The sequence below is a fragment of the Protopterus annectens genome, chromosome 3.part0, assembly GCF_019279795.1.
Source record: "Protopterus annectens isolate FY-2018-M chromosome 3.part0, PAN1.0, whole genome shotgun sequence".
Classification (NCBI taxonomy): Eukaryota; Metazoa; Chordata; order Ceratodontiformes; family Protopteridae; genus Protopterus; species Protopterus annectens.
Window position 1 is genome coordinate 1,908,918,003 of NC_056731.1, and position 26,201 is coordinate 1,908,944,203.

The 26,201-nt window shown below is 41.5% G+C and overlaps 1 protein-coding gene across 1 annotated transcript in view; it reads left to right on the forward strand.

Moving 5' to 3' along the window:
* Window positions 1-26,201, forward strand: part of WWP1 (WW domain containing E3 ubiquitin protein ligase 1) — a 2,386,594-nt gene that overhangs the window by 1,028,209 nt on the left and 1,332,184 nt on the right. The window contains exon 13 of the mRNA XM_044065992.1: window positions 25,223-25,277. Within this exon, the coding sequence (XP_043921927.1) occupies window positions 25,223-25,277 (55 nt within the window). The remainder of the gene's footprint in view (window positions 1-25,222; window positions 25,278-26,201) is intronic.

Here is a 26,201-nt window from a genome sequence, read left to right on the forward strand (position 1 = left end):
CATTTCCTTTGGGGACATATTAGAGATCCTGAAGCAGAAAGGTGGGTGGTGTACCCAACCTCCTTCTCTGAGGAGTCAGTTCTCTTGGAGGCATTTGGGATGGACCCATCTATGTCTTGGGTGACCCCTCCCTGACGCTTTGACTTAGTGACCCACCTGGCATGGAAGGAACTGGACACCATTGAGCCCATACCCAAACATAGGTTTCTGGTACCCCCCCCCCTCACAGACAGGAAGCATTGGAGTAAGGGTCCTGTAGTCGATGCCATTGTGGTGGCGAACTGGCAGAACAAACTTCTAATGTCCATCTGCCTAATAAGGAATCTAGAGCACTGGACAGGATTGGGAAGCACATCTAGGCCTCCGCCACCTTTGTGTTTAGGTTATTGAACTACCTGGCTCATTTTACTTTGCTGCAGAGAGTTCTGATTAAGGAACTGTCAGCCTGTTAGAGTCCATTTCTGGGGAGGAATTTAAGAAAGTTTCTCCCAAGCTGACCACTTTCGTCCATCGCCAACTCATTGATGAGGTTAATCTCCCATACCACACAGGGCACCTCGCGAGTAGCCTGTTTAGGACTCTCCGTAAGGAGACATGCCTGGATGAGGCTGTGTGGTTTTGTGGAGCTCTTCAAGGTGTCATTTGTGAATGCCCCTTACGATGGCTCCTCCCTTTTTTGGCCATCGCTTCAAGGAACGCTTACCCACAGCGAAAAGAACAGGAAGACCCTTTCTGCTATCAGAATCAAGTTTTCTACCCCTCAGTGGTGCTTCTCGAGGAACCAATGTGGAGGGAAGGAAATGTGGTTTCACAAATCCCAAGGGCCTTTCCAGGACCCTTGTGGGGAACCCTCCTCTATAGGCAGAGGAGGAGAATTTGATGGTAGACGCCATTGTAGAGGCAGAGGGGGGTCTGCAGAACCAGGGTTTTAGGGAATCCTTTCCCAATAAGTCCTACCAGCACTCCTGAAGTGCTGCCCACTGTCCATCTCTGGAGGCAGTCAGGGGCCGATTAGCTTTGCACCCAAAAGCCTAGACCCAGTTGACTCAACCACTGGGTGCTAAGCATAATAACCAGAGGTTATTCCATTCCCTTTTCTGTTATTCCCCCAAATTCCAGAAGTCTTCATGATGTACCAGCCAGTCAAATGGAACAGGCAGCACAGAAAATTCAACAACTACTGCTAAAAAGAGTCATTGAATAGGTTCCAACTGAACAGAGAGGATTCAGAACCTACCTCTGCTTCTTTTTGGTGCGGAAAAAGACAGGGGACCCAAGACCCATCCTGGATGTAAGCAAATTGAACAAATACGTAAAGAAGATGGGGTTAAGAATAATTATGGTTCAGTCCATTTTGCCATTGCTGCATAAGTATGACTTGGTGTGAGCAGTAGACCTTGAGGACATGTACTATCACACCAGAATAGACAGGCTTTCCAGGAGAGGTCTGCACTTCAGCTAGGAGCCAATCATTACCAAGTCAGAGCACTGCCTTTTGGGCTCAACACAGCCTCCTGGATGTCCACCAAATGCATGGCAGTGGTAGTGACTCACTTAAGGCTCAGGGAATTCCAGGTGTTTCCATATGTAGATGATTGGCTCCTGACCACTCCCATGAGGCATCTGCTAATCCAAGCCAAGGATTACTTAATCCAGTTATCACACACATTGGGCTTCACCATAAACATGAGCAAATCCAGCCTGACTCCGGTACAGAACCTGGAATTTATAGATGTGTAACTCAACGCAAGGGATCCGATAGCTTCTCTTCCTTCACACCAAGCAATCGCTCTGAGAGATCAGGTACAGGAATTGTTAGCCCAACAGACCCCCATGGCTCAATTAATCGTGCAGACCCTAGGGTCCATGTCAGCAGCCATTCTGTTAGTTCCTCAAGCCAGATTTTTCATGCAGGTTCTCCAGTGGACGTTAGCGACACACTGGTCCATCCTGTTTCAGCTGTTGTCCCTTATCAGGCTGACTCCCATTTGCAGACATCTCAGTTGGTGGATACAGTCAGCATCATTCTAGGCAGACCATCCTTGAACAAACCCCCCTCTCTCATAGCCACCGTGGCCACGGATGCTTCCCAGTTTGTGGGAGGGAGGTCATTGCAATTGGAAGATGGTCCAAGGCACGTGGTCCCCTATTGAGACTAGGTTGCATATCAGTGTCCTAGAGATGAGAGCAGTCCTCCTAAAATTGCACACCTTTCAGGATGTTCTCGCCTTGGGGACTATTGCAGTACACACCGACAACATGTCTGTTACATCAACAAACAAGGAGGAACCCAGTCTTACCCCTTGTTGAGGGATGCCATGAGGATGTGGCAGTGGGTAATATCTTCAGACCGCCTTCTGGTTGCAGTGCATATACCGGGTAAAACCAGTGATCTGGCAAACAGACTCAGCTGATCGCTCCTGGTTCTGCATGAGTGGTCCCTCAGTCAGTCAGTGGCAAACATGATCTTCAGCCATTGGTGTCATCCTTGCTGCGACCTATTTGCCCCTCCCCTCCTCTCAACAGCAAATGCTGCAAGTTCTTCACTCTGATCCCTCCTCTGGGGAGTCCCCGAGGGATGCACTAGTCCACGATTGGCCCCTGGGTCTTCTGTATGCCTGCTCTCCCCTTCCTGAAGTTTCTTCAGAAATCAAACAGCTTGAAGAGCTCAGTCATCCTCATTGCCCCCTTCTGACCTTGTCAGGTGTTCACTTTCCTATGGTCTCCTCTGAAATATCCTCCTTTGGTTCTTGAGCCCAAGTCAAGATATCTTTTCTCATCCGTCAGGGATGCAGTATCTGAACTTTTGAGCCCTCAAATTGACCACTTGGTTTCTCCACTTTCAACCCTAGTAACAGTCCAGGCTTAAGTCCTGGTCCGAAAAATTCTTCTAGCCTCACAAAAGACTTCCACTAAAAAAGTGTATACCAGTAAGTGGAAGAGATTTGTTATCTGGGCCGTGAGCAGGAACATTGATCCTTTCCCAGCACCAGTTTCAGGTGTTTTATTTCTCAGCAGTCTTTTCAACGACGGTGCTAGCTTCTCGATTATCAGATTACAGTTACCTGCTGATGTTCTTTGTGTTTCACTGTTGTAGTCATTACATTTGGGTAATCTGCTGGCAGGTTGCCCTCAGTCGGCCTGAATTCCAAAGTCTTGGGTTCTGTGTCAGTTGCTGTCTCCTCTTCCATGACGTCAGGTCTATAAAACAAGCAGCCAACGCCATTTTCTTTAGTCTTTCTTGCTGCGCAGTGCCCAAAGCAGAAGCAGTTTGCAAGTGCCGGTCAGCCGACTCCTGAAATTTTCGAATTCGAGTTTCAGGACCGAAGTCTTCACTAAAGCCAAGTGCCCCGTTGGGGAAACTTTTCTTTCTTGCTCTATACCGATGTCAGAAAACGTTAATAATTGTATTACTTGTGGGAAGCAAGTACCTCATAAGGATTTCCATTTATACTGTATTCCTTGCCTAGGCCCTGATCACAACGTGCCTGGCTGTCGGTTTTGTGCTAGATTTAACCAACTCACTATTAAGCGTCGGTATATTTTTGCCTCAAAATATTTTGGAAACAGATTTAACTACCCTGAAATGTCGTCGGATAGCAATCCAACTACCAGAGTACACAAAAAACGCAAAGAAAAGGACAGAGTCAGACCGTCGAGGTCCAAAACCGATGACAAAGCTTCTCCTAAGCCAGTCGCCGGTACTCATTGAGGCGCTTTCGCAGCCCCTGATACCCGCTACTTTCAAGTCACAGGCCCCTACCGAGACCCATGTGGAGTCCGGCACTCCGCGAGATAGTGAAAGTATTGTACCCATGGATGTCTGTCCCTCTGATGGGTCCGGAGCCGCTGAGCAGGCACCGGCTTCTGAGGGTGTATTCAGGCCTCAACATTTTTATATAAAACTGACGACAGCTTCAAAACCAAAGACAAAAGCAACTTCTAAAGCTAAAAATCCGACGCATGATCCATGTGCACACGCTGCTATGCCTAAAAAACAGATGATCAAAATGGCTGAAAACCTAATTACCTAGATCAGGGGTTCTCAATCTCCTCCTGATAAGAGGCCTAGGCAAGACACTGATTATGAATCTTCAGATCAGGTTTCTATTTCTTCTGATTCTTCTTCTGATCAGGAATTATCTATACCTCCCTATGAGGATTCTGATGCAGAGGAATCTATCCCATCTGCATCTCCTCCTGAGGATTATTCATTTGGAGAAACCTTGCATACTTTGAGGGAGCATTTTCACTGGGAGAGTCAAGATTTCTCAGAATCAGAAAAGAGGCTCAGGGATTTCAGTCTTATCCCTCAGCACAGGCCTTTAGCCATACCCCCTGTTTTAGACATTGTGGATGATGTGTTTTCGGTGTCAAGCTTGACTCCTGACTCCTTACCTCTGGCTCCCAGCAAGCCTGACAGATATTACATGGTCCCTGACTCTCACACATTTTTATTTAGAAACCCTGCTGCTGATCCTGAAACTATTTCACAGAGTCCAAAGGGAGTTAAGGCCTCAACAGCAAAAAATCCTACCCCCTCTGACAGAGATTCAAGGGCACTGGATAGATGGGGAAAGAAGGTTTATACATCTGCAGCCTTGGCAATTAGGGCCTTAAACTGCCTGTTTCATATGCTCAAGTATCAACAACATGTTATGGGATTGCTGAAACAGAAAATGATGTTGATTTCTGAATGTGCAGAAAATAAAGAATTGCAGAAATGATTGCATGCAGCTGAACAAGTTAGAAAGCATACTTTGCAATGTGGTTTTGATTCCTTAGAGGCTTCCTGCAGGGCCGCAGTTGCTGGATCTGTGATTAGGAGGCATACCTGGCTAAAAGACGCAAAATTTGCCTGATCATGCTAAAGCTAAATTACTGGATGCACCTTTACAGCATGATACTCTGTTTGGTATTAAGGCAGAAGAGGTTTTAAAGAAAATGGAAGACAAAGTAAGTCTATGCAAACTGTAAAAGACTTCTTACAAGTACAGCCACCAAGATTCAGTAGACACTGGCCCACAAAAATTTGGTCCTTTCCTGTGTCCGACAGAGCTCAAAGGGGCAAATCCAGACGCTCTAAAGGTTCTAGAGACCAGCCACAAGATTCTTGCAGGTCAAAGCAATGGGGTGCTTCTACCTCCAAATCTGGAGGGGATAAAGCGCAACCCTACAGAAAACAGTCCCAATGACTTCCCTCTGCCATCACCCAGCACTAACCTTTTGGCAGCACCGTTAGGGGGAAAATTAGCACTTTTTGCTCAAAATTGGCAGTTAATAACCCAGGACAAGTAGGTGCTAAACATAGTATCGCAGGGATACAGATTCCATTTCCATACTCTGCCAATGGCGAACGGTTGGCCAGATCTGCCAAAAAATCAATGGGCAGAGGCACAAAAACAGGTTACGTCCCTCATGGATATGGGGGCTATTCAGCCAGTACCAGAACAGGAAAAAGGACAAGGTTTTTACTCAAGACTGTTCTTGGTACCCAGAAAGGACAAGGCCTGGAGGCCAACACTGGATTTATCAATTTTGAACACATACCTGGACATTCCAAAATTCAAAATGCTAACTTTGCAGTAGCTTCTGCCCATGCTGGGCAGTAATGCTTGGCTGGTGACATTAGACCTAGAAGAGGCATACCTGCATGTCCCAATAAGGGAATCGTGCAGAAGATACCTCCGTTTCAAGGCTGGCTTAATGCATTACCAATTCTCTGCACTGCCCTTTGGCTTATCTACTGCGCCCAGAGTCTTTACAAAGTGCCTGGCACCAGTAATTGCTTTTTGCAGACAAAGTAGTATACAAATATATCCTTACTTGGACGACTGTCTCATTCAAGCAGAGAGCAAGGACATTCTTCAGCACCTGGCATTTGTGAAAAGGCTTCTAACATGCCTAGAGTACACAATAAATGAAAAGAAATCACAACTGATACCCTCTCAAAAGATAACATTCCTGGGTGCAAGCTTGAATATAACTGCCTAGATGGCTTTCCTCACGCCAGACAAACAAAGGCAACTGACTACTTACTTCAAACTGATGGCAACAAAAACTCAGTTATCTGCAAGACGAACTTTGCAGGCTTTGGGGTTCATGGCATCCTGCATCCTACTGATTCCATATGCAAGACTGCATATGAGGAAACTTCATTGGTATCTAAAATGTTTATGGAGTCAACATTGTCACAGTCTGGAGACAATGATTCCTCTCATTCCATGCGTGCAAAAGGAGTTTCTATGGTGGGCAAAGGCATGTCACCAAAACATGGGACGGGCCTTCACTCTACCCCCTGCCAGCCAAACCTTAACAACAGACGCATCAGATTATGCATGGGGGGCCCACCTGGTGGGAAGATGCATTCAGGGCATATGGACCCCAAAACAAATGCATCTGCATATCAACCAAAAAGAGATGTTAGCTGTTCAAAATGCCCTGACAGCCTTCAAGGACTCACTTCATCCAGGACAACTGATGATAAAGCCAGACAACACCACGGTTATGTGGTATATAAACAAGCAGGGGGGCACGCACTCATACCCCCTTTGCAGATTAGCCATGGCACTGTGGGACACAGCTTTGACTTACCAAGTACATATTCAAGCTCAATTCCTGCCAGGAAAACAAAATACTCTGGCAGACCATTTAAGCAGAAACCTTATGGACCCTCACGAGTGGAAAGTAGATCAACAAGTCTTCAGCATGATAAAGAAATGGGGGAGTCCGGACATAGATCTATTTGCCTCTCCTCAAAATTATCAATTGAAAACATTCTGCACAAGGACTTAAAACAGACAAGCATGGAAAGTGGACACCCTATCCTTCAGTTGGAAAAACCTATCAGTTTACGCCTTTCCTCCTCTTCTCCCCAAGGTCCTACTAAAAGTCAGACGAGAGAAACCAAAGATGATACTGATTGCCCTGGACTGGCCCCACCAATACTGGTACCCAGTCCTAAGGAACTTGTCTCAATACCCAGCTTGGACCTTACCTCAAAGACCTCAATTACTGTCCCAGCAAAACAATCTGATCCTGCGCAATCAGCTCCAAACACCGAACCTGGCAGCATGGCTGATCATGTAATTATGCAAACAACACCGCTCAGTAAAGCTGTGATGGATGTCATTTTGTAAGCCAGAAGGCCTTGTACTAGAAAATCCTATGCTGATAAATGGAAGAGTTTCTGTGCTTGGAATCAAGCACAAGGAACTGATGCAGCAAAACCAAATATTCCTCAGATATTACAATACTTGACTGAGATGCTAGAAAAAGGCCTATCTTTTTCATCAATAAAAATCCATGCCTCTGCCATTTTGGCTCATTTCAATACAGAGCCACCAATATTTTATCATCCTTTACTAAAGCAGTATCTTAGAGGAGCCAAACATTTAAGATCTCCCAAAAGATCACCAATACCTGCATGGGACCTCAATTATATGTTGGAAAAGCTCACCCTGCCTCCATTTGAACCAGCTCCTAAAGCAGATCTAAAATTCTTATCATGGAAAACAGCTCTGCTCCTAGCAATTACTTCAGCAAGAAGAGTCTCAGAGCTACAGGCCCTCATGGCTGTGGAACCTTTTATCATATTTTACCCAGACAGAGGGTGTGTCTGAGGACCAATCCTTCATTTATGCCTAAGGTGGTTTCCAGCGTGGCTCTTAACCAAACTATTAATTTGCCAACCTTTTATCCAAATCCACAGAACAAGGGGGAGAGAATTCTGCATTCCTTGCACATACACAGACCGCTAAGATTCTAATTGAGCAGGACTAAAGCTCTAAGAAAAACTGAGCAGTTACTAGTGACATATGCTGCAGGATCAGAAGAAAAAGGCTATTTCAAAGCAGACTATTTCTAAGTGGATAAGCCACTGCATTTGTTTCTGCTACTTACACCATGGCAAACCTGTGCCCAAGGGCATTAGGTCTCATTCCACCAGAGCTGCAGCTACTTCAGCAGCTTTTCTCAGAGGAGTACCAACCAAAGACATTCTAGAGGCTGCAACTTGGAGTTCTCTTCACACATTTACAAAGCATTATTATTTGCCTCTCTACTCCAAGTCCAGGGCAGGCTTTGCCACTGCAGTTCTGCAGGGCCTTATAGCTGCCCCTAATGCTGTTTAGTTTCAGCCTCCCATCCATAGCTTTGGGATTCTACCCAAATGTTATGACTGCAACAGTGAAACACGAAGAACATAGTACAGTTGTGTACACTTACCATAAATGTAGATGTTAGTGTATTCACTGTTGCAGTCCAGGTTACCCGCCCGCCATCCCCCTTTCATTCTGGAGTTTATCTTTCCTTCACTATCTTCTACAACCTGTGTAGTGTATTTGCTTGTATATGAAGTTAAAGTTTGTATTGTTGCATGTATATATAGTTTATATATATATATATATATATATATATCTATATATATATATATATATATATATATAATGTATATATATAGATATATATATATATATATATATATATATATATATATATATATATATAATGTATATATATAGATATATATATATATATATATATATATATATATATATATAGATATATATATATATAGATATATATATATATATATATATATATATATATATATATATGTATATATATTTATTTTGCTACCTTTTTGGGGGCACCTGACATCTGGGGCAAGAAAAACTAAAGAATGGCGTCGGCTGCTTATTTTATACCCCTGACAACCTCACGTCATGGAAGAGGAGACAGCAACTGACGCAGGACCCAAGACTTTGGAATTCAGGCTGACTGAGGGCAACCTGCCAGCATATTACCCAAATGTAATGACTGCAACAATCAATACACTCGAACATCTACATTTATGCTAAGTGTACACAACTGTACTTTTTCAGCATTCATACTGCAAGTCAGTCATGTTTGTTCACTTTTATATTATGCAAATCCTTCATGAAAGGTGTTTTTTTCTTAAGGCCTCCAATTAAGGACCCATCTCCCCCTGGGACCTTACTCTTGTGTTGCAGGCTTTGACCCAGGGACCCTTCGAACCAGTAGCAAGTTGCAACATGAAATTTCTGTTGTGGAAGATGGCCCTCTTGGTGGCTGTAACTTCCAGTAAGAGAATTTCTGAACTGTAAGCCTTATCCTCCAAACCTGCTTACATACTTTTTCATAAAGACAGTTTGTCCTTGCGCACCAGTCAGTCCTTTATCCCCAAAGTAGCTACAAAGAATAATAATCAATCCATCCAATTAGCAGTGCTATTTCCCAACTTCTGTAATAAAGGGGAGTATGTCCTCCATCTTCTTAGACGTTCATAGACAAGCTCCATTTTTACCTGCACAGGACCAAATGACACAGGAAGTCTGATCAGCTCTTTGTAGCTTTCTCATCTAATAAACTTGGACAAGTGGTATCTAAAGTTACCTTGGTGAAATGGATATCTGACTGTATCTTGTACATTTAGTCATCCAAGGGATTGGAATTACCTAGACCTCCCAGGGCACATTCCACCAGACCTATGGCTACTTCTATGGCCTTCTATTCTAGAACTTCCATTGATGACACTTGTGGAACAACGCCATGGTCTAACAGTCATACCTTTGTATCGCATTACAAGTTGGATATATCCAGGAACAGGGCCTCCTTTGGTTTGATGGTGCTCTGGCATATCCTTTCATGTGGACCACCCAGGTTCTGTGTATCTGGGGACTCTGACCCTATCGTTGGGAGTAATGAAGATGGCATCAGATTAAAAGGTTATGTCTTATCATAACTTGGCATCTGTGTTGTCTTTCTTCATTCCTCCTCACTTTTCCACCCAACTATAACCCCCTGCCTTGTTTCTTCTAGAAGAACCTGGATTAAGAAGGGACTCCTATGTCCCATGTCTTAGCCTCTTCTGCTATTCCTTTGCTGTGTGAGTGCTGGATGTATCAATCAGCAAACTCGATCTGAGGTACTTGGGTGGATGTAGTGCATTATGGTTAAGAGGGAGAAGCTTGAGAGTCAGATCCAAGTTTGTGGAATGTGGCCAAGCCAGATCTGAAGGTTGGATCTGAGACCCCGTTGTGAGGAGGAATGGAGGAAGACAACACAGATGCCAAGTTACGGTAAGACATAACCTTTTATTCTGTAAGTGTCAATAAAAAGTAGATTCAAAGATGGCCGCCGAGCACTGAGCAGACACTTTCTGCAGCTCCTGCAACAGCCATTTTCACCCGCTTATTATAACCCGCACCTGACGTTTAATTTTATAAAAAGTGATAAATATTGATCAGGTATACAAGGAAAAGGAAATCGTCAACATATTTGGATTTTTTTCAACGTTTTACGTGACTTATTCTGTGCTTATCTCTTCAGTGACTGACTGGGTGGATGCAGCCGCATGGTGACAGGCCTCTCTTCAAAAACTGAGCTCTGGAATTAAGAGGGTAAAAGGAAAGTAGACCAAGTCATATAGTACAGATTTATACTAAATATTGAAAGAAATTCAGCCGAAGATGACTACTCAGCAAGATTCTAAAGAAACTCCAACATCTAAGACAAAACTATCCTCTATAGTTACCCTAGAGAAGGATGTAATATCTAAGAGACAGAAAACCATTAAAACACAGAAATCTAATAAAGGATCCTCCATAACTAAAGGGGAACCTGAATTTGCAGTGGATGACATTAAATCAGCCTTGCAGCCTTTCCAGAATGAGATAAAAAGCTTCTCAGACAAGCTGAACTCTTTTGGCTCGAATCTGGATCAAATAATTACAAGGCTTAAGCTCACTGAAACTAAAACTGAAGAAAATGTAAAGAAAATACAGGATCTACAAGCAAAAGTAAGTTTAAATGACAAAGCTATCTGTGATCTGCAACATAAAATTGATTTAGAAGCACATAGTAGAAATAATATTATAATAAGAGGTATCCTTGAAAAGTTTGACCAAACTCAAATACCAGTCATATTAACAGAAATCTTCAAAATAATTACTGACAACAAAGCTCTCACTAAGGACATTGTAAATGAAAGAGCTCTCAGAGCACTACATAGAACACAAGATGAAACCACTCCTAGATAAATTTATGCCAGGTTACTAAACACTGCACGTGCAAATATAATTCTTATGGCTGCAAAAAAGAAAAGCACTATTACATGGAGAGGACACAAAGTTAGTTTCCCAGGGCCTTCTACAACCCATCAAGGGTCAAAGGCGCAAGCTCTAGCTCCTTTCTGTGCATTTTTAATTAACAAGAAAAAACGTTTTCAAATGAAGTATCCAGCTTACCCTCTCCTTCCACTACAGTGACCAAAAATATCTAATTCACACAATGGATGAAGCAAAAAAGCATTCATGAGAGCTTTCAATGAATTACCTGAGCAGTAAACTAGTTACAAGTTTAACAATTACACCAGCTAAATAACCATTATGTTTCTATATCCTTAAAAGGCTTTAAGCAAATGAGTCCAGGAAAAGAGAGAAAGAAGAATAAACAAATACTTTGCTCTGATCTATATGGAACCAAAAGCTTGCTACACATGGTTTTCCTGTCAGGATTAATGCATATGGCTCAAAATATACAATACACTGCAATTAAACTGTCATTGTTTTGTTAAATGGCATTAAAAATCCAAGTCAAAGTGCATTTTTCTTATCAAGTTGTTATTTCTTCAAGTTATGCAATACTAACTAAACATCTTTTTGGGCTGGTCTCATCTCTAACTGTAAATTGACTTACGTGAAGTACAGCTGGGTGTTTCCTGTGCTTTTTGACTCTCATGGAGGTCATTTCATGTGTTGGTCATGTAAGTAATATTCAGACCTCTCTAACTCGGCCGGGGGGCTCTCTGTGGGGCTTTCAGAGCAGTTTCAAATTCCATTACCCAGAATTCAATGAGAACGTCGGCGGATGATGTCACGACGTTGGGAGGTCGCCGTAAATGAAGCAGTGCATCACTGGGATTGCTGTAGTCACTGTTTGTCAGAAATAGGATGTGTTATATTACAATAACTGCTCTTTGTTGCTGCCAGGCATCTTGTGCCCTCCAGTAGCTGCAGGACAATGGTTTTAAAAGTGCCTGGCACCAGTAATTGCTTTTTGCAGACAAAGTAGTATACAAATATATCCTTACTTGGACGACTGTCTCATTCAAGCAGAGAGCAAGGACATTCTTCAGCACCTGGCGTTTGTGAAAAGGCTTCTAACATGCCTAGAGTACACAATAAATGAAAAGAAATCACAACTGATACCCTCTCAAAAGATAACATTCCTGGGTGCAAGCTTGAATATAACTGCCTAGATGGCTTTCCTCACGCCAGACAAACAAAGGCAACTGACTACTTACTTCAAACTGATGGCAACAAAAACTCAGTTATCTGCAAGACGAAGTTTGCAGGCTTTGGGGTTCATGGCATCCTGCATCCTACTGATTCCATATGCAAGACTGCATATGAGGAAACTTCATTGGTATCTAAAACGTTTATGGAGTCAACATTGTCACAGTCTGGAGACAATGATTCCTCTCATTCCATGCGTGCAAAAGGAGTTTCTATGGTGGGCAAAGGCATGTCACCAAAACATGGGACGGGCCTTCACTCTACCCCCTGCCAGCCAAACCTTAACAACAGACGCATCAGATTATGCATGGGGGGCCCACCTAGTGGAAAGATGCATTCAGGGCATATGGACCCCAAAACAAATGCATCTGCATATCAACCAAAAAACATATGTTTTCCTCTTATAATGTTCAAGTACTACTATTACATTTATACATAAAATTTTTGTGTATGCTCTCCCCCCCCCCCAATCTCTCTGCTAATGATGTGTACCAGGGCTTTAAAATGGGTAGTGGAGAACACAGGCACAAAAAATAAAATAAATAAGTAAATGTTACACTGAAGCTGCCACTTTAGAATTCTGCTAGAGTGTAGTGCATAAAGTTTCTTTCCCCACCCACACTCGTATCTCATCATTTACATCTCATAAAGTACACTAGCAAATATTTTTTCACTTATGGGTTAATTAACATTTCCTAAATTTTATGAAAGTGAAATGAGCACATATGCATGTATGTCTTTATGGCAGTTAACTAAAGCTATTTAAACTAAGGAGTACTGAATAACTAGAAATCTTAACTCATTATTTGCTACATTGGAATGTCTTGATGGTTGCTTTCTTTTTAATTTATGTTGCATTAGATAAAGTTGATTGCTCTAGATTGTCTTAATGCTTTAATATTTATGCGTGTTGTTCTTGTTTTAACATAGGTGTTGTAATGCAACTTGATGCAAATGTTTTTTACGCTCCTTTTCTTTTGTTCCTTCTTTTGACTTAGCATATTACAACTACAGACTAGAGACGCTAGTCACACTTATAGCTAAGGTTTTAGTTTTACTAGATATATATTATTGATGGATAGTCTAATAGATTTGATTGGACACTATCTTGCTGGTCATGATCATAAGCAAAGAATGCATACTGTAGAACTTAAGTAGACTATTTGCTTCTTGATATTCGTGCCTTTGCTGAAGGGCAGTTACAGTAGTTTGTCATACATAGGTCAGGTTCTAGTGGTTTTCAACTGCCTTAACTTTGGCATAGACTTAATGATAACATCCTGACTAGAGCATGCTTTTTATGATATCCAAGGTAAATCTTCAAGGTACTTTATCCAGAGATATGACACCTTTGGTACTACTCTTTTTTCAGTTTTAATTTATAATTCTTTTATGGAGCAGCTGGGGGTGAGCAAGTCCAATGCTTGCCGACACTTGGAATATCGGGATTGGTATGCTTTTCTCCCTGCTACTTTATAATGCTATTCTGTACATGCAACAATATCCCATAACATGTAATATGCATTTGTCTGTTTGCTATATTAGATCATTTCAGGGAGTTTTGTGGTTAGGCACTAGGTTTGAGGTAGGGCACTTGAATGCCACACTATTCAAACTACCTTTTTTTAGTCAATAGGACATCATCTAACACTGTGCTTAATATATTGAAAAAGTTCATACAAATCACTCTCTTTAAAAATACCTGTACAGTTCTTTCTTTCTTCTTTTTACACTTAAACCTTAAAGCATTAGGATTAAAGTCAACACTTGGAATATCAATGGTCAAGATAATAAAAAAAAGAAATAGATTTATCCTGGTAAATTAGGTGGATAATCAAACATTTTTTATTTACAAGAGAGACACCTGACATATGACCAATGGGATAATGATGGGAAAAGAAACTGGATCAGTCATACAGTATAATATCAGCTGGAAATAGTCTTTCCTCAAAAGGTACACCCATCTTAATTTAAAAAAGCCTTCACTGAGGAAATTTGAACCACTAAATCAGGCCCACATGGTCAGTGGTGTCTATTTTCCTGTTCTTACCCTCAGTTTAACTGCCCTATACTTTTTCTTAACATATATAGCCCATGTTCCAACCATGAAATTCACAATTACAGTATACTAACTATTTCTTTATTGTAGAGAATGGCTGAATTGTGCTTATTTAACCCCTTGAACGACAGCTCAAACAAAAACCAGAAGCAAATCCCCCAATTGACTGCAGCTATTCAAGATCTATTAAATAACTTCAACTTAATTGACCCATTTCAAATTTTTGATCATGATAGAATGGCAAATATACCTACTTCTTGGCATCTCATAAAGTCTGGTCTAGAACTGACTTTTTCCTAATTTCAGATGTCTTCTCAGAATTAATAATTTTGTCCTTGAGGCAAGATCCATCTCAGATCATTCTAATGCGTCTCTGAGCATCAACCCAACACAACACATTAATGGTCGCAGTAGCAGTCCCACTTGGACATTAAATAGTAATGTCCTTAAAAAAGATCACATTATAAACGAAATTAACCAATATCTTAAACAGTTTGAGCTTAAATCCCATGTGTGCTCCATCCCTTTAGATGTTCATTGGGCTGCTGCCAAAGCTGTTATCAGAGGGATACTTATACAAAAAGCATCCTTTTATTAAAAAAGGAGCAAAGGCATATCATTGACCTTACTGATGAGTACAAGAAAATTGATTTACAACTTGAAAATAACTACTCTACACTTTGAAAGTAAACTAAGAGACTCAGAAAAAATATACTCCTTTTATCAAGAAAACCAATCTTTAGCCGATTTAAGGATCCTGTATAGATACATGGATTGGACTCAAACCCCCTCTAGAATACTTGCCAAACTAATAAGCATCAAATATGGCCCAAACTGTATATCTGAATTAAAGTGTAAAGGGAAAAACTCTATACAGAAATTATGACATTGTTAATTATTTCACAGAAATCTTTAGTGATATTTACAACCCCAAAAATGTAAGGATACCTACAAAGACTTCCTGGCTAAACTATCCTTTCCCAAACTAAGTCAGTCACAACATAATATATTAGCTAGCACTATAACTGAATAAAGTTAGCTATCAGAAAGCTCAAATCCAACAAGGCACCAGGACCAATGGTTTTACAAGTGAATTTTCCAAATGTTCAATGATCACTATTGCTGATAAATATTTGAACAACTCTAAAACAATCGTTATCTTGAAACTTAATTCTGACAAGCATAACCCTCTTAGCCACAGACCCATTGCTCTCATTAATATAGATATAAAAATCTTGTCATCTATCCTAGCGATAGAATGCAGAAGGTTCTGGCTTCAATTATTTTCTCTGAGCAAATAGGTTTCATGAAACAATGATATTTATGCGATAATACTCTCATTTTAGACACAATAATGGTATTTCTTAAAAATTATAACCATCCGAGATACGCCCTCATGCTTGATGCCACTAAAGCTTTTGACAATGTGGATCTAAATTTCTTATATCTAATCATGAGATTTCAATTTCCCTGATTTTATGATTAACACTATTAGACTGCTTTACAACAACACTTCTACCTCCCTGTACATCAGTAAAACAATATCCCAACCTATTAAAATTACTAATAGAACTAGACAGGGCTGCCGCCTTTCACCATATCTTTTTAATATTTATCTTGAACCTCTCGTACTATTCATTAGCCAAAAGACATATATGTACCAAGTGTTTTTAACAGTGAGATAAAATATTCAACATTTGCCAATGATTTAAGTATTTACATCAATAAGTCTCTCTTCCACTGCTGCCAGCTATAAACTAAATCCCACAAAATCTTCTGTTTTCCCATTAAGTCCTCATAAGCACCTGGAATCCTACTTCCCCCCATCAGAAATAGCCGTTAAATATTCAGTCAAATATCTAGGAATACACTTTATGCACTCACATCAGGATTTAATGAAAGCTAACTTGAGTAGAGTCTGGGAACAAATCAACAATGACCTATCCATATGGAAAATATCAGTTTATCCTTACTGTCAAAAACTGCTATTGTTAAAATGAACATTCTCCCTAGGATATTATTTTATTTAAAGTCCGTAAACTTAAATATACCCCACATTTTTTTCAATAAAATGGAAACCACCATCTCAAAATTCCAATGGTTCCCTAAATCAACCAGAATATCTCATAAAAAATTGAGACTTCCAAAAGAAGAAGGTAGATTGAGCCTCCCCGATTTTAGTCTTTACTGTAATGTAATAAATGCAAGCTGTTTAATCCAAATTGCGAACTATTGACCATTGGTCATTACATGGACCCCAATCTGGGTCAAAATCTGGTACAAGTATTTATAATCACTCAAATTAAACCCTTGCTCTATCCCATATTTAATGCTCGACAAGTGAATACAAATCTAAAATTCTACCTACATTAAAAAATAAAATTAATATCTTTCAAGTATTGCTATGTTCTATTAATCTACAGGATACTCTTCTTGTTCTCCAACCAATTCACCTAAACCCAAATATAAAAATTAGTAATAAAATGATAGACCTATCTAGCCTTCTTGTAATTAAAAATGCCATGGTATGGCATTTTTACCATTCTAAGAACTTTGCTGCTGTTAAAGAACTTTTTGGGGCCCCAAGTAAATATGACCCAATGTTAAGACAACTTAATTTATTAATAAAACAAAAATTCGCAAGCACCAAAGTGAGTGAACAAGACGTAACTCTAGCACAATCAATTATCAAAACCCTTTCCCTTAGGAACAAAATGTTATCTCGTGCCTACAAGCTCTTGATAGACATCAAATATCAACAATCGCTCTTATACTCCATTTACTGGGAATGACATTCAAGGTGAAATTTCTACCAAGTCCAAATATGAAGCTATTCAGAATGCCCTTAATTTAACCCCTTTCAAGAATTTGATGTATACCTATCTTATGATCAGTAACTCCTACTATACTCCTGCGGTCCTATTAAAATTTGGGTACAGCAAAAACCTAACATGTCCTTTTTGTTCCTTCCAGCATGCTGATTTACTCCACATCTTTTGGAGTTACAAAAATATATATAAATTATGATGCTGTCTTAGAGCTCAACTGGAAAAAATGGGATAAAAGACCACCACCTTTTCCTGGCAAACCACAATCCTGAATATTATTCCTAAACCTATAACAGGTGTTTGGAGATGCATGTTAATAACTGTGTGCGCTGTTCTCAAATACTAGCTAAGAACTGGGTAAATCCCACAGTAATCTCTTGGGAGAATTTTAAAACTATGACAAGTATATATCTGCACATAAATTTTGCTTTAACAGTAAAAAGAAAAAAGACTAATGTTCTGTAGTCCTATCTCGCCTTCGTTCTTGGGTATGGGTTCGGAGCCAATCCTCGACTCCGACTCGGCCTATTACAAAGCTCAGAGTCTTCTAGTTGGCTCGTGGCTAGGTAGGTATCCCATAGTGCACCAGTACAATCCCCAGATCTCGTTTGACGTGTCTACGAGTTCAGATTTTCTTCTTCCTTGGCCATGGCTAAGTTTAAGACTTTTTCTATTATTACTATATTACCGTTTAACTTTAGTGATTTATATGGCTCTAGATAGAGTAGTTTGACTTGTTGAAGTGTGTTTTCTTGACTTTAAATTACTAATTGTTAAGAACTGTTTGGCCGTTGGCCTTGTTGTTCTCGTTTGGTATCCCGTGTGCCAATCTTTTTTAACATGCGCATTTGCACTTATTTTGCTATATTCTGTGTGCAGTGTTTCTTATTGTTAGAGAGTTTGGAATTTAAATAGTTATTACTTAGATATTTAGTGTTTTCGGTTAACGTGTGCGTTTGCGCTTAACTTACTATTTTTCGTGTGCAGTGTTCCTTAGTATTAAAGAGTTTGGAATTTAAATACTTATTTACCTAGATATTTAGCAATTCAGCTTGCGTACAGGGTCTTTTGATAGTTATGACCCTTTTGTTTCTACGACTTGGTGTTTTGAGCGTAGTTTACATTTGAGACAGTTTGGACATTTAGATATTTCGAATTTGTGTGTATGCAGTCTAGTTGATGGTTTTCTGACCTTCTAGTCTTATACTTTCTACCTAGGTCCATTTAAGTTAGAGGACCTAGTTCTCTGTTCTTTCTCTCTTCCCAGGGCTAGGCCTGTTTGAGTTAGAGGACCTAGTCCTCGTGCTGTTGTGCGCTAGTGTGGTAAGGGCTAGGCCCGTTTAAGTTAGAAGACCTAGTCCTCATTGTGTTTGCGTGTTTCTGCTTCACCAGTTATCATGTCTAAAGAGACAAAAGAGTATAAACCCACGGGTTTTAAAAAAATGTGTAAAGTGCTCCCAGAAAATCTCAATTACAGATGGCCATAGTAATTGTGTTTATTGCGTCGGAGCCATTTATTTGCAGGAAACCTGTTTGTTTTGCCATTCCTTCAGTGCCAGAGTTCTCCAGGAGTGGAAGAACAAGCTAATTTTGAAAGGTTTCCTCAAACCTTCCTTCGAGGAAGAGTTGGCCAGTTTTTCTTCCTCAAAATCTCATTCTTCCAAAAAAGAGAAGAAGTCTACCAAGAAGCATTCCCCAGCACCGTCCGGTGCTTCGGAACCGTCTCTTACTTCATAAGCCGGATAAGACTTCTACCTCCTCGGCTCCACTGTCCTCTGAGCTGATCGAAGTTGTTGATACTGAGACTTCAGTTTCGGCCCCATGCATTTCGGAGCTGACTGCTGAGAGACTACATAGGAGCCGGTCCAGAGATCCCTTGCCGGTTTCCCCAACTTTAAGGTCCCCAGTCTTGCAGAGGTCCAGATCACCAACACTGTCTTCCAGATCTTCCAGGAGCCTATCGGAGGAAGATGTGGAGAGAGTAGTGCTGAGACTCCTGAAGTCATCTGCCTTGCCTTGCCAAAAATGCTGTTGGCTCTAACCCATTCAGTCCTGGAGCCACCTGAATTCTATTCCCCCTGTTGTGGTTCCTCCTCCGAGCTGTGCCGGGCTTTCGGAGCCGGAGTGTTCAGTACCACTGGTTGTGGAACCCTCAGTTCCAGCTCCCCTCCAGGCTGTCTCGGAGCCGAGTTCTGCTCCGACACCTTCGGTGCCGTCCATGGTGTCTAGGAGCCGAAGTTCACCTGTCGGCCCCGACAGGGACACTTGGACATGAACCTCTTCGGTTCTGAGTCTCCCTCTCGGTGCATCTGCAAGGGTAAGCTCGAATCCTACATCTATCTCTGAGCCAGTGGCTCTGGAGCCGATGACTTCCTTTGTCTCCTCGGAGTCGATGACTTCCTTTGTCTCCTCGGAGCCGAGGAGGGAGAGGTCTGCCTTCAAGGTTATGCGGAGTGTGATATCCTGCTCATCAGCTCCACTCAGGGGTACCAACACTCTTTCCCCCTCGGGCACCGACCTCCGTTTTAGCACCTACTCTCTCTCGACAGCAGAGACCCGCAGCCTCAGGATCCCCTGGTTGGTGGACCCCAGTCTTCTGAGACCTCTCCGGAATATCCTTCTGAGGAGCCCCCTCGGAAGAGGACATGCAAGAGGAAGCATGTAGACTCCCAGAATGTGTCCCTTACCTCCAACACGGACCTCGAGGAGTCAGAAGTGTCCATCAAGTCATCCTCTGATGTCTGTTTTGTAGACATCTTGGAGATACTTAAGCAGAGGGACGGCTGGCCCACTGTTACCCCTTCTGATGAGGGGTTTGTGTACCCTGAAGGCTTTCGGGTCTCAACCTTCAGCCTCTTGGGTGTCGCCACCTTTTGATGAACTTTTAGACCTTGTTAGTCGGAAGGTGTGGGAGTCTCCTGATGCCGTGGAGCCAGTTCCCAGGGGACCCAATGAATTTTTGTCTGCTCCCAAAGAGAAGAAATTCTTATCCAAGGGCGTGCCTGTAGATGCCATGGTGGTGGCAGCGACCACTAAGAAGGAACTAGCGGAGACTTCATCTGTCCTTCCATTGAACAAGGATTCTCGAACAATGGCTAGATATGGGAAGCGTATCTTTTCATCATCGGCATTCACACTTAGAGTGCTGAACTATCTAACTCATTTTACGCGGCTTCAGAGAGATCTCCTTAAGGAGTTGGGAGATACTCTACAAGGTACATCTACTGAAGGAGTCCCTGATAAGGTGTCTGCTCAGTTGTCCACCTTGAATTCCATTGTTAACTCCTTCATGAGGCTGATTTCTTATGCAGCCAATGGAGCGAGCAGGGCAGTGGGTTCAGGAGTTTCCCTTAGGAGATACTCCTGGATGCACTTGTGTAATTTTTCGGAGCCATTCAGGTCTACCTTTACCAACGCCCCCTTTGATGGTTCTTCATTGTTTGGACCTAAGATAAAAGACACACTCACCAGATGCGAGCAAGAAGGGAAAATGCTGTCTGCCATGGGAGTACGTTTTACCATCCCCTCTAGACCATATCCCAAGGGTCAGAGAGGTGGTAAGATGTGGTTCAAGAAGTCCTAGAGATTTTTCCCGGGTGCACAGGGTGATGACTCCTTCAGAGGCAGAAGAGGTGGAGCAAATGGTAGACGTCGCCTTAGAGGCAGGGGTGGACCGCAAAACCAGGGAGGCTGTGATTTGTTTCAAGGCCATCCCTATCAGTGCTCCTGATGTGGGGCCTGGCTGTGCTTCTCTGGAGCCAGTTGGGAATTCGCATTTCTTTGCATCTAGAAGCCTGGCTAAGCATCACCCGAGACAAATGGGTACAAAGAATCATCACCAGAGGTTATTCCAGACCCTTTTCTCTTCCACTTCACATTCCCAAGAGGATCCTGGATGTTCCACCCAATCACAGGGAACAAATAACTGTAGAAGTGAAAAAGTTGCTCGCAAACAGAGTCATCCAAACAGTCCCCGCAGACCAGGAAGGATTCGGAACTTACTCCAGATTCTTTTTATTGCCAAAACGTACAGGGGACTGGAGGCCCATCTTGGACCTCAGCAAACTAAACGAATCCATAAAGAAGGACAAGTTCCGGATGGTGACACTGCAGTCTATACTCCCTCTGTTAGGGAAAGACACTTGGATGTGCTCAATAGACTTCCAAGATGTGTACTACCATATAAAAATGGGCAGTGCGTCAAGGAGCCACTTATGCTTTCAGCTGGGAGCCAGTCACTACCAGTTTCGTGCTCTGCTCTTTGGTCTCACCACAGCCCCCAGGGTGTTCACCAAATGTATGGCAGGTAGTGACAGCTCACCTGAGACGTCTAGGATCCCAAGTGTTTTCCATACCTGGACGACTGGCTCCTGACTGCCTCCACCAGGCATCTACTCCTTCAAAAAAGAGATTCAACTTTGTGCCCAGTTGGGGATTACTATAAACTGGGAAAAGTCTGCCTTATCGCCCTCTCAGTTTGTGACTTTTATAGGTGCAGAAATAGACAGTCACCATGGTAGCTCGTCTTCCTGCAGAAAGAGCACAGAACCTCATACAACAAGTTCTCCATCTACTTCCCCATCAGAAAGTCAAGGCAAAAACAGTGCTGAAACTCTTAGAGACCATGGCCTCCACCATAATGCTAGTCCTCTTGCCAGATTACATATGCAAATTCCTCAATAGCTTCTATCATCCCAGTGGTCCTTTCAACATCTGCCCCTATCCCACCACATCATTTTAACAGAGTCTTGCAAAAAGGACCTCCGTTGGTGGATCCAACCTGACCAACTAATGACAGGCACTCCATTCCTTCCTCGCCAATCCGTTGCTACTGTGACCATGGATGCCTCACAGATAGGGTGGGGGGGCATTATCTAGGCAGGACTGTCCAAGGCACATGGCAAGATCACGAGGCTCACCTGCATATCAATGTTCTAAAGATGAGGGCGGTGCTTCTAGTGTTGCAAGCACTTCACAACCTTCTTCCTCTTGGGATGATAGCAATCCAATCAGACAACATGTCTGTGGTATGGTATCTCAACAAGCAAGTTGGAACCAGATCTTAACCCCTTTGTTGGGAGGCGATTCGTGTTTGTAAGTGGGTGATATCTTCCCAGAGCTTTCAAGTGGCAATGCACATCCCAGGGACAACCAACAAATTCCTGACAAACTCAGCCGAGCAATCTTGATGCCTCACGAGTGGTCTCTGAAGCAGGAAATAGCGGAACAGCTCTTCCACAAATGGGGACGGCCTTGCTGCGATCTTTTCACCAGTGCGATCAACTCCAAATGCAGCAGCTACTTTTCCCTTATTTCCCCCCTGGGGGAGTCACCGAGAGACGCACTTGTTCACGTTTGGCCTCTGGGTCTCCTTTATGCTTCCCCCCCTTTCCTCTCATATCCAAGGTGATTCAGAAAGCGAAACTGTTGGGAAGCAAATTGATCCACATCACTCCTTATTGGCCTCATCTACTTGACGATCCATGGAGTCTGGACCCAGTGCCAGACTTCTTGGTACACATGTCAGGCTCTCTTCACCCCAGCCTCCACACCCTCAACTTGACAGCATGGCTGCTCCAGTTCCATCCCTAGTCAGGCTTCATGATTTATTTACTTGTTGTGACCCACATTCTGATATCTTCACATAAACCCTCCAGTAGAAAGTTATACACTAGCAAATGGAGATGGTTTTCTATCTGGGCTGAAGAAAGGAATGTTGACCCTTACACCGCATACATTCCAGTGGTTTTAGAATTTTTTGTCTGAACTTTTCCACTAGGGATCTGCTGCTGCCACAATTAGGGTTCAGTTGGCAGCGATATCTAATTTTCATTTGATTCAGCATGAATCTAACCTGATGTCACACAGATTGTGTAAAACTTTCCTTAAAGGTGCTACTTTGCCGAGACCTCCTTTTCAGGAACCGGTAGCTTCCTGTGATCTAAACTTGTCCTGTCCAAAATGACTTCTCCACCCTTTGAACCTGCTCATTTATGCCCGCTGAAGTTTCTGCCTTGGAAGACTTTGTTTCTAGTAGCCATCAATTCTGCTAGACGAGTATCAGAGTTACAAGCACTGTCTATCAAGCCCCTTTATTTGATTTTCCACAAAGATAGTCTCTCTCTTCGCACAAATCCATTTTTTTATCCCTGAAGTATGCTCTCATAATAACTTGAACTAAACTATAGAGCTGCCGGTGTTTTTTCCTAACCATTCCAACGCAGCAGAATACAGATTTCATCAGTTGAATGTTCACAGACAATTACGGTTCTATCTTCACAGGACTAAGGAACTCAGGAAGTCGGACCAGTTGTTTGTATCATTCTCCGACCCTTTCGAGTTGGATTTCGAGCTGTATTTCCTTCATTTATTCTTCCAATGGTAAACCTTTACCGTTCAAGATTAGGGCTCATTCTACACGATCCCAGTCTACATCTGCAGCCTTCCAAGCCAGAGTTCCATTTGACAGTATTTGTGCACCAGCAACCTGGGCTACCCCTCACACCTTTATTACTCTTTACAAATTGGATCTGACCTCTAGGGGTAGAGCCTCCTTTGGTTCCACAGTACTCTGGAGTATTTTTCCATGAGCCACCCAAGAGTAAGGTGCTAGGGACGCTGTCCCATATATAAGAATGAAGGCAAGATAGGACTACAGAACATAAAGAAGTTATGTACTCACCATAATGTTCCATGTTTGTAGTCCATCTCACCCTTCATTCTTACGAACCCACCCACCTACCCCCAACCTGGAAGGATCTGGAGACATCATTTTTTCTGTAATAGGTGGAGACCTTTTATTATTGTTCTTTCTGGATAGCTTTAGTTCTATCTTTCTATAGTTTAGCAGCAAACAAGATCTGGGGATTGTACTGGTACACTATGGGATACCTTCCTAGCCACGAGCCAACTAGAAGACTTTGAGATTTGTAATAGGCCGAGTTGGAGCAGAGGATCGGCTCCGAACCCATATGTAAGAATGAAGGGCGAGATGGACTACAAACATGGAACATTATGGTGAGTACATAACTTTTTTTTTTCCAGAAGTATTGGTGCAGTCTCTTTGACTTAATTCAATCAAAGCAACTGTTATTCAACAATCACTACTATTAACAGATTCTGTGAAGACCTTTGTGTTTGTACTTTTCAGTCCTATAACAAATTAATGCTGATGATAATCTATTGTCAGTCACACTAGTATGATGTCCCTTTACACATTTGTTATGCCATCCAAGTTGTAAATAATTGTAAGTATTGTGAAGTGTGTTCTCTTACGATATACCCCCTTTTTCTTTATTCTACTCATAAATCAAACTTGGCATTCTTTCCTTTAACCATAGCTAATTCTCCTGTTAAATATGGACAAATTATATATTTTCTTATATTACATTAGTCTCTTATAAGGAGGTATCTTCACTACTTTCTGTCTCTGAGGTACATATTTTTGATACAGCTACCCTGGGTGTTTAGGGTAGAAGTTATTCCTTTATCACCTTTTACTTTATTTTTCTTTTCTATTGCCTTGCTGTGATAGAATATGTCTGCTTGTTGCATGGTTGTAATACTTTTGCATAGCAAGACTGATAATTGTATATAATGTATTATGTTGTGTCTTGGTATGTTTGTTTTTTCTGTTATAAATCTTGCAAAACTAATAAAAATTATATTTGAAAAAAAGTGTCAATAAGTAGTCTATGCAGATTATAATTTGCACGTGTGACTGAAAGTTGATGTCAACCTTAGTGTTCTTCATAGCTTTCTCTTCAGCTTTCTAACACATAAATGTGTTTGAATTTGACTGTGCTTTTTAATAAACTGATATTTCCCTGAATATTTTTAATGTTGAGTTATTTGGTCAAAGTTTAATAGAAGAGTAATGTGTCACTCAAAATGGTGCCTTTTACATGCATCAGATATATATTTGTAATAAGTCATCCATGTTAGTAGTAGTGTCACACAAATGTGCAAGTAAAGTCAATGATCTAGTCTGAGAAGTATTTCTTACTGTCTTACAGGCTTCAATGATGTCTGCAGAAAATGATCCACTGGGTCCTTTACCACCAGGCTGGGGTAAGATGATAAGTTATTGAAAACTTATTGCATCAGCATATTACAGCAGCTTTTAGTGGTTCTTGGCATTTGCTGTATGGAACTGCTTTTGTATTAAGTATCTGGAATAGTTATCTGCCTTCTCCACCACACACACACACGCACACACGCACGTACACTTTATTTGGAATGTGTAGTAAAGTAATATTTTGCTGATTCAGACAGCTGTGTATTTTTCCACATTGGCTTAGTAATTTATTTGCTGTCTACAGGAGAGTATTTTATGACCCTGACAGAGGTTTCGCTTTTAGTATTTTCTTTAATTTTTGGCTTATTGTATGTGATGTCATTTATATTGTCTTTTGCTTGTTAGTATGTTATATTTGACTGTTGCACTTGCTGTTTGTTGATTCAGTTTAAACAATGTCTAAAAGTATGGTATTTCGGTATTATAAGTAAATGTGTTTAGTAATGGAGTTTCACTCCACTGGTAAAGGTAACTGCATTCGCATCACCCTGTGGATATTCTTTGTGGATAGTAATGGTGGTAGTAGTGATGTTGGTTCAAGATTCTTGCTGAAAAGTTACATTGTAGAACAAGAACTGTCACGAATCCTCTTCCTTTAGTGAAAATAATATACAAGACTAACAGGTGGTAAGAATGAGATAAATATATTATACCAATACAACTTTTTTCAGAATAGGAATCTGGAACTGCACATAGCTGAACCTGTTGTAACCTCATAATGCTAGTACTGAGTAACTTACTTTAAGCATCCTGCAGGATGTGCAGTAGCAAACCTCACTCATACGTTCTCTTCACCCGACTACCTTCTCCTTAATTTATACCTCAGAATATGCATGAGTACAGCCTTATGCATCTTCACAACATTTTCCTGTTATGTCCATTTGTTTTAAGGTATTAAGAGCACTAAAATAGTCACA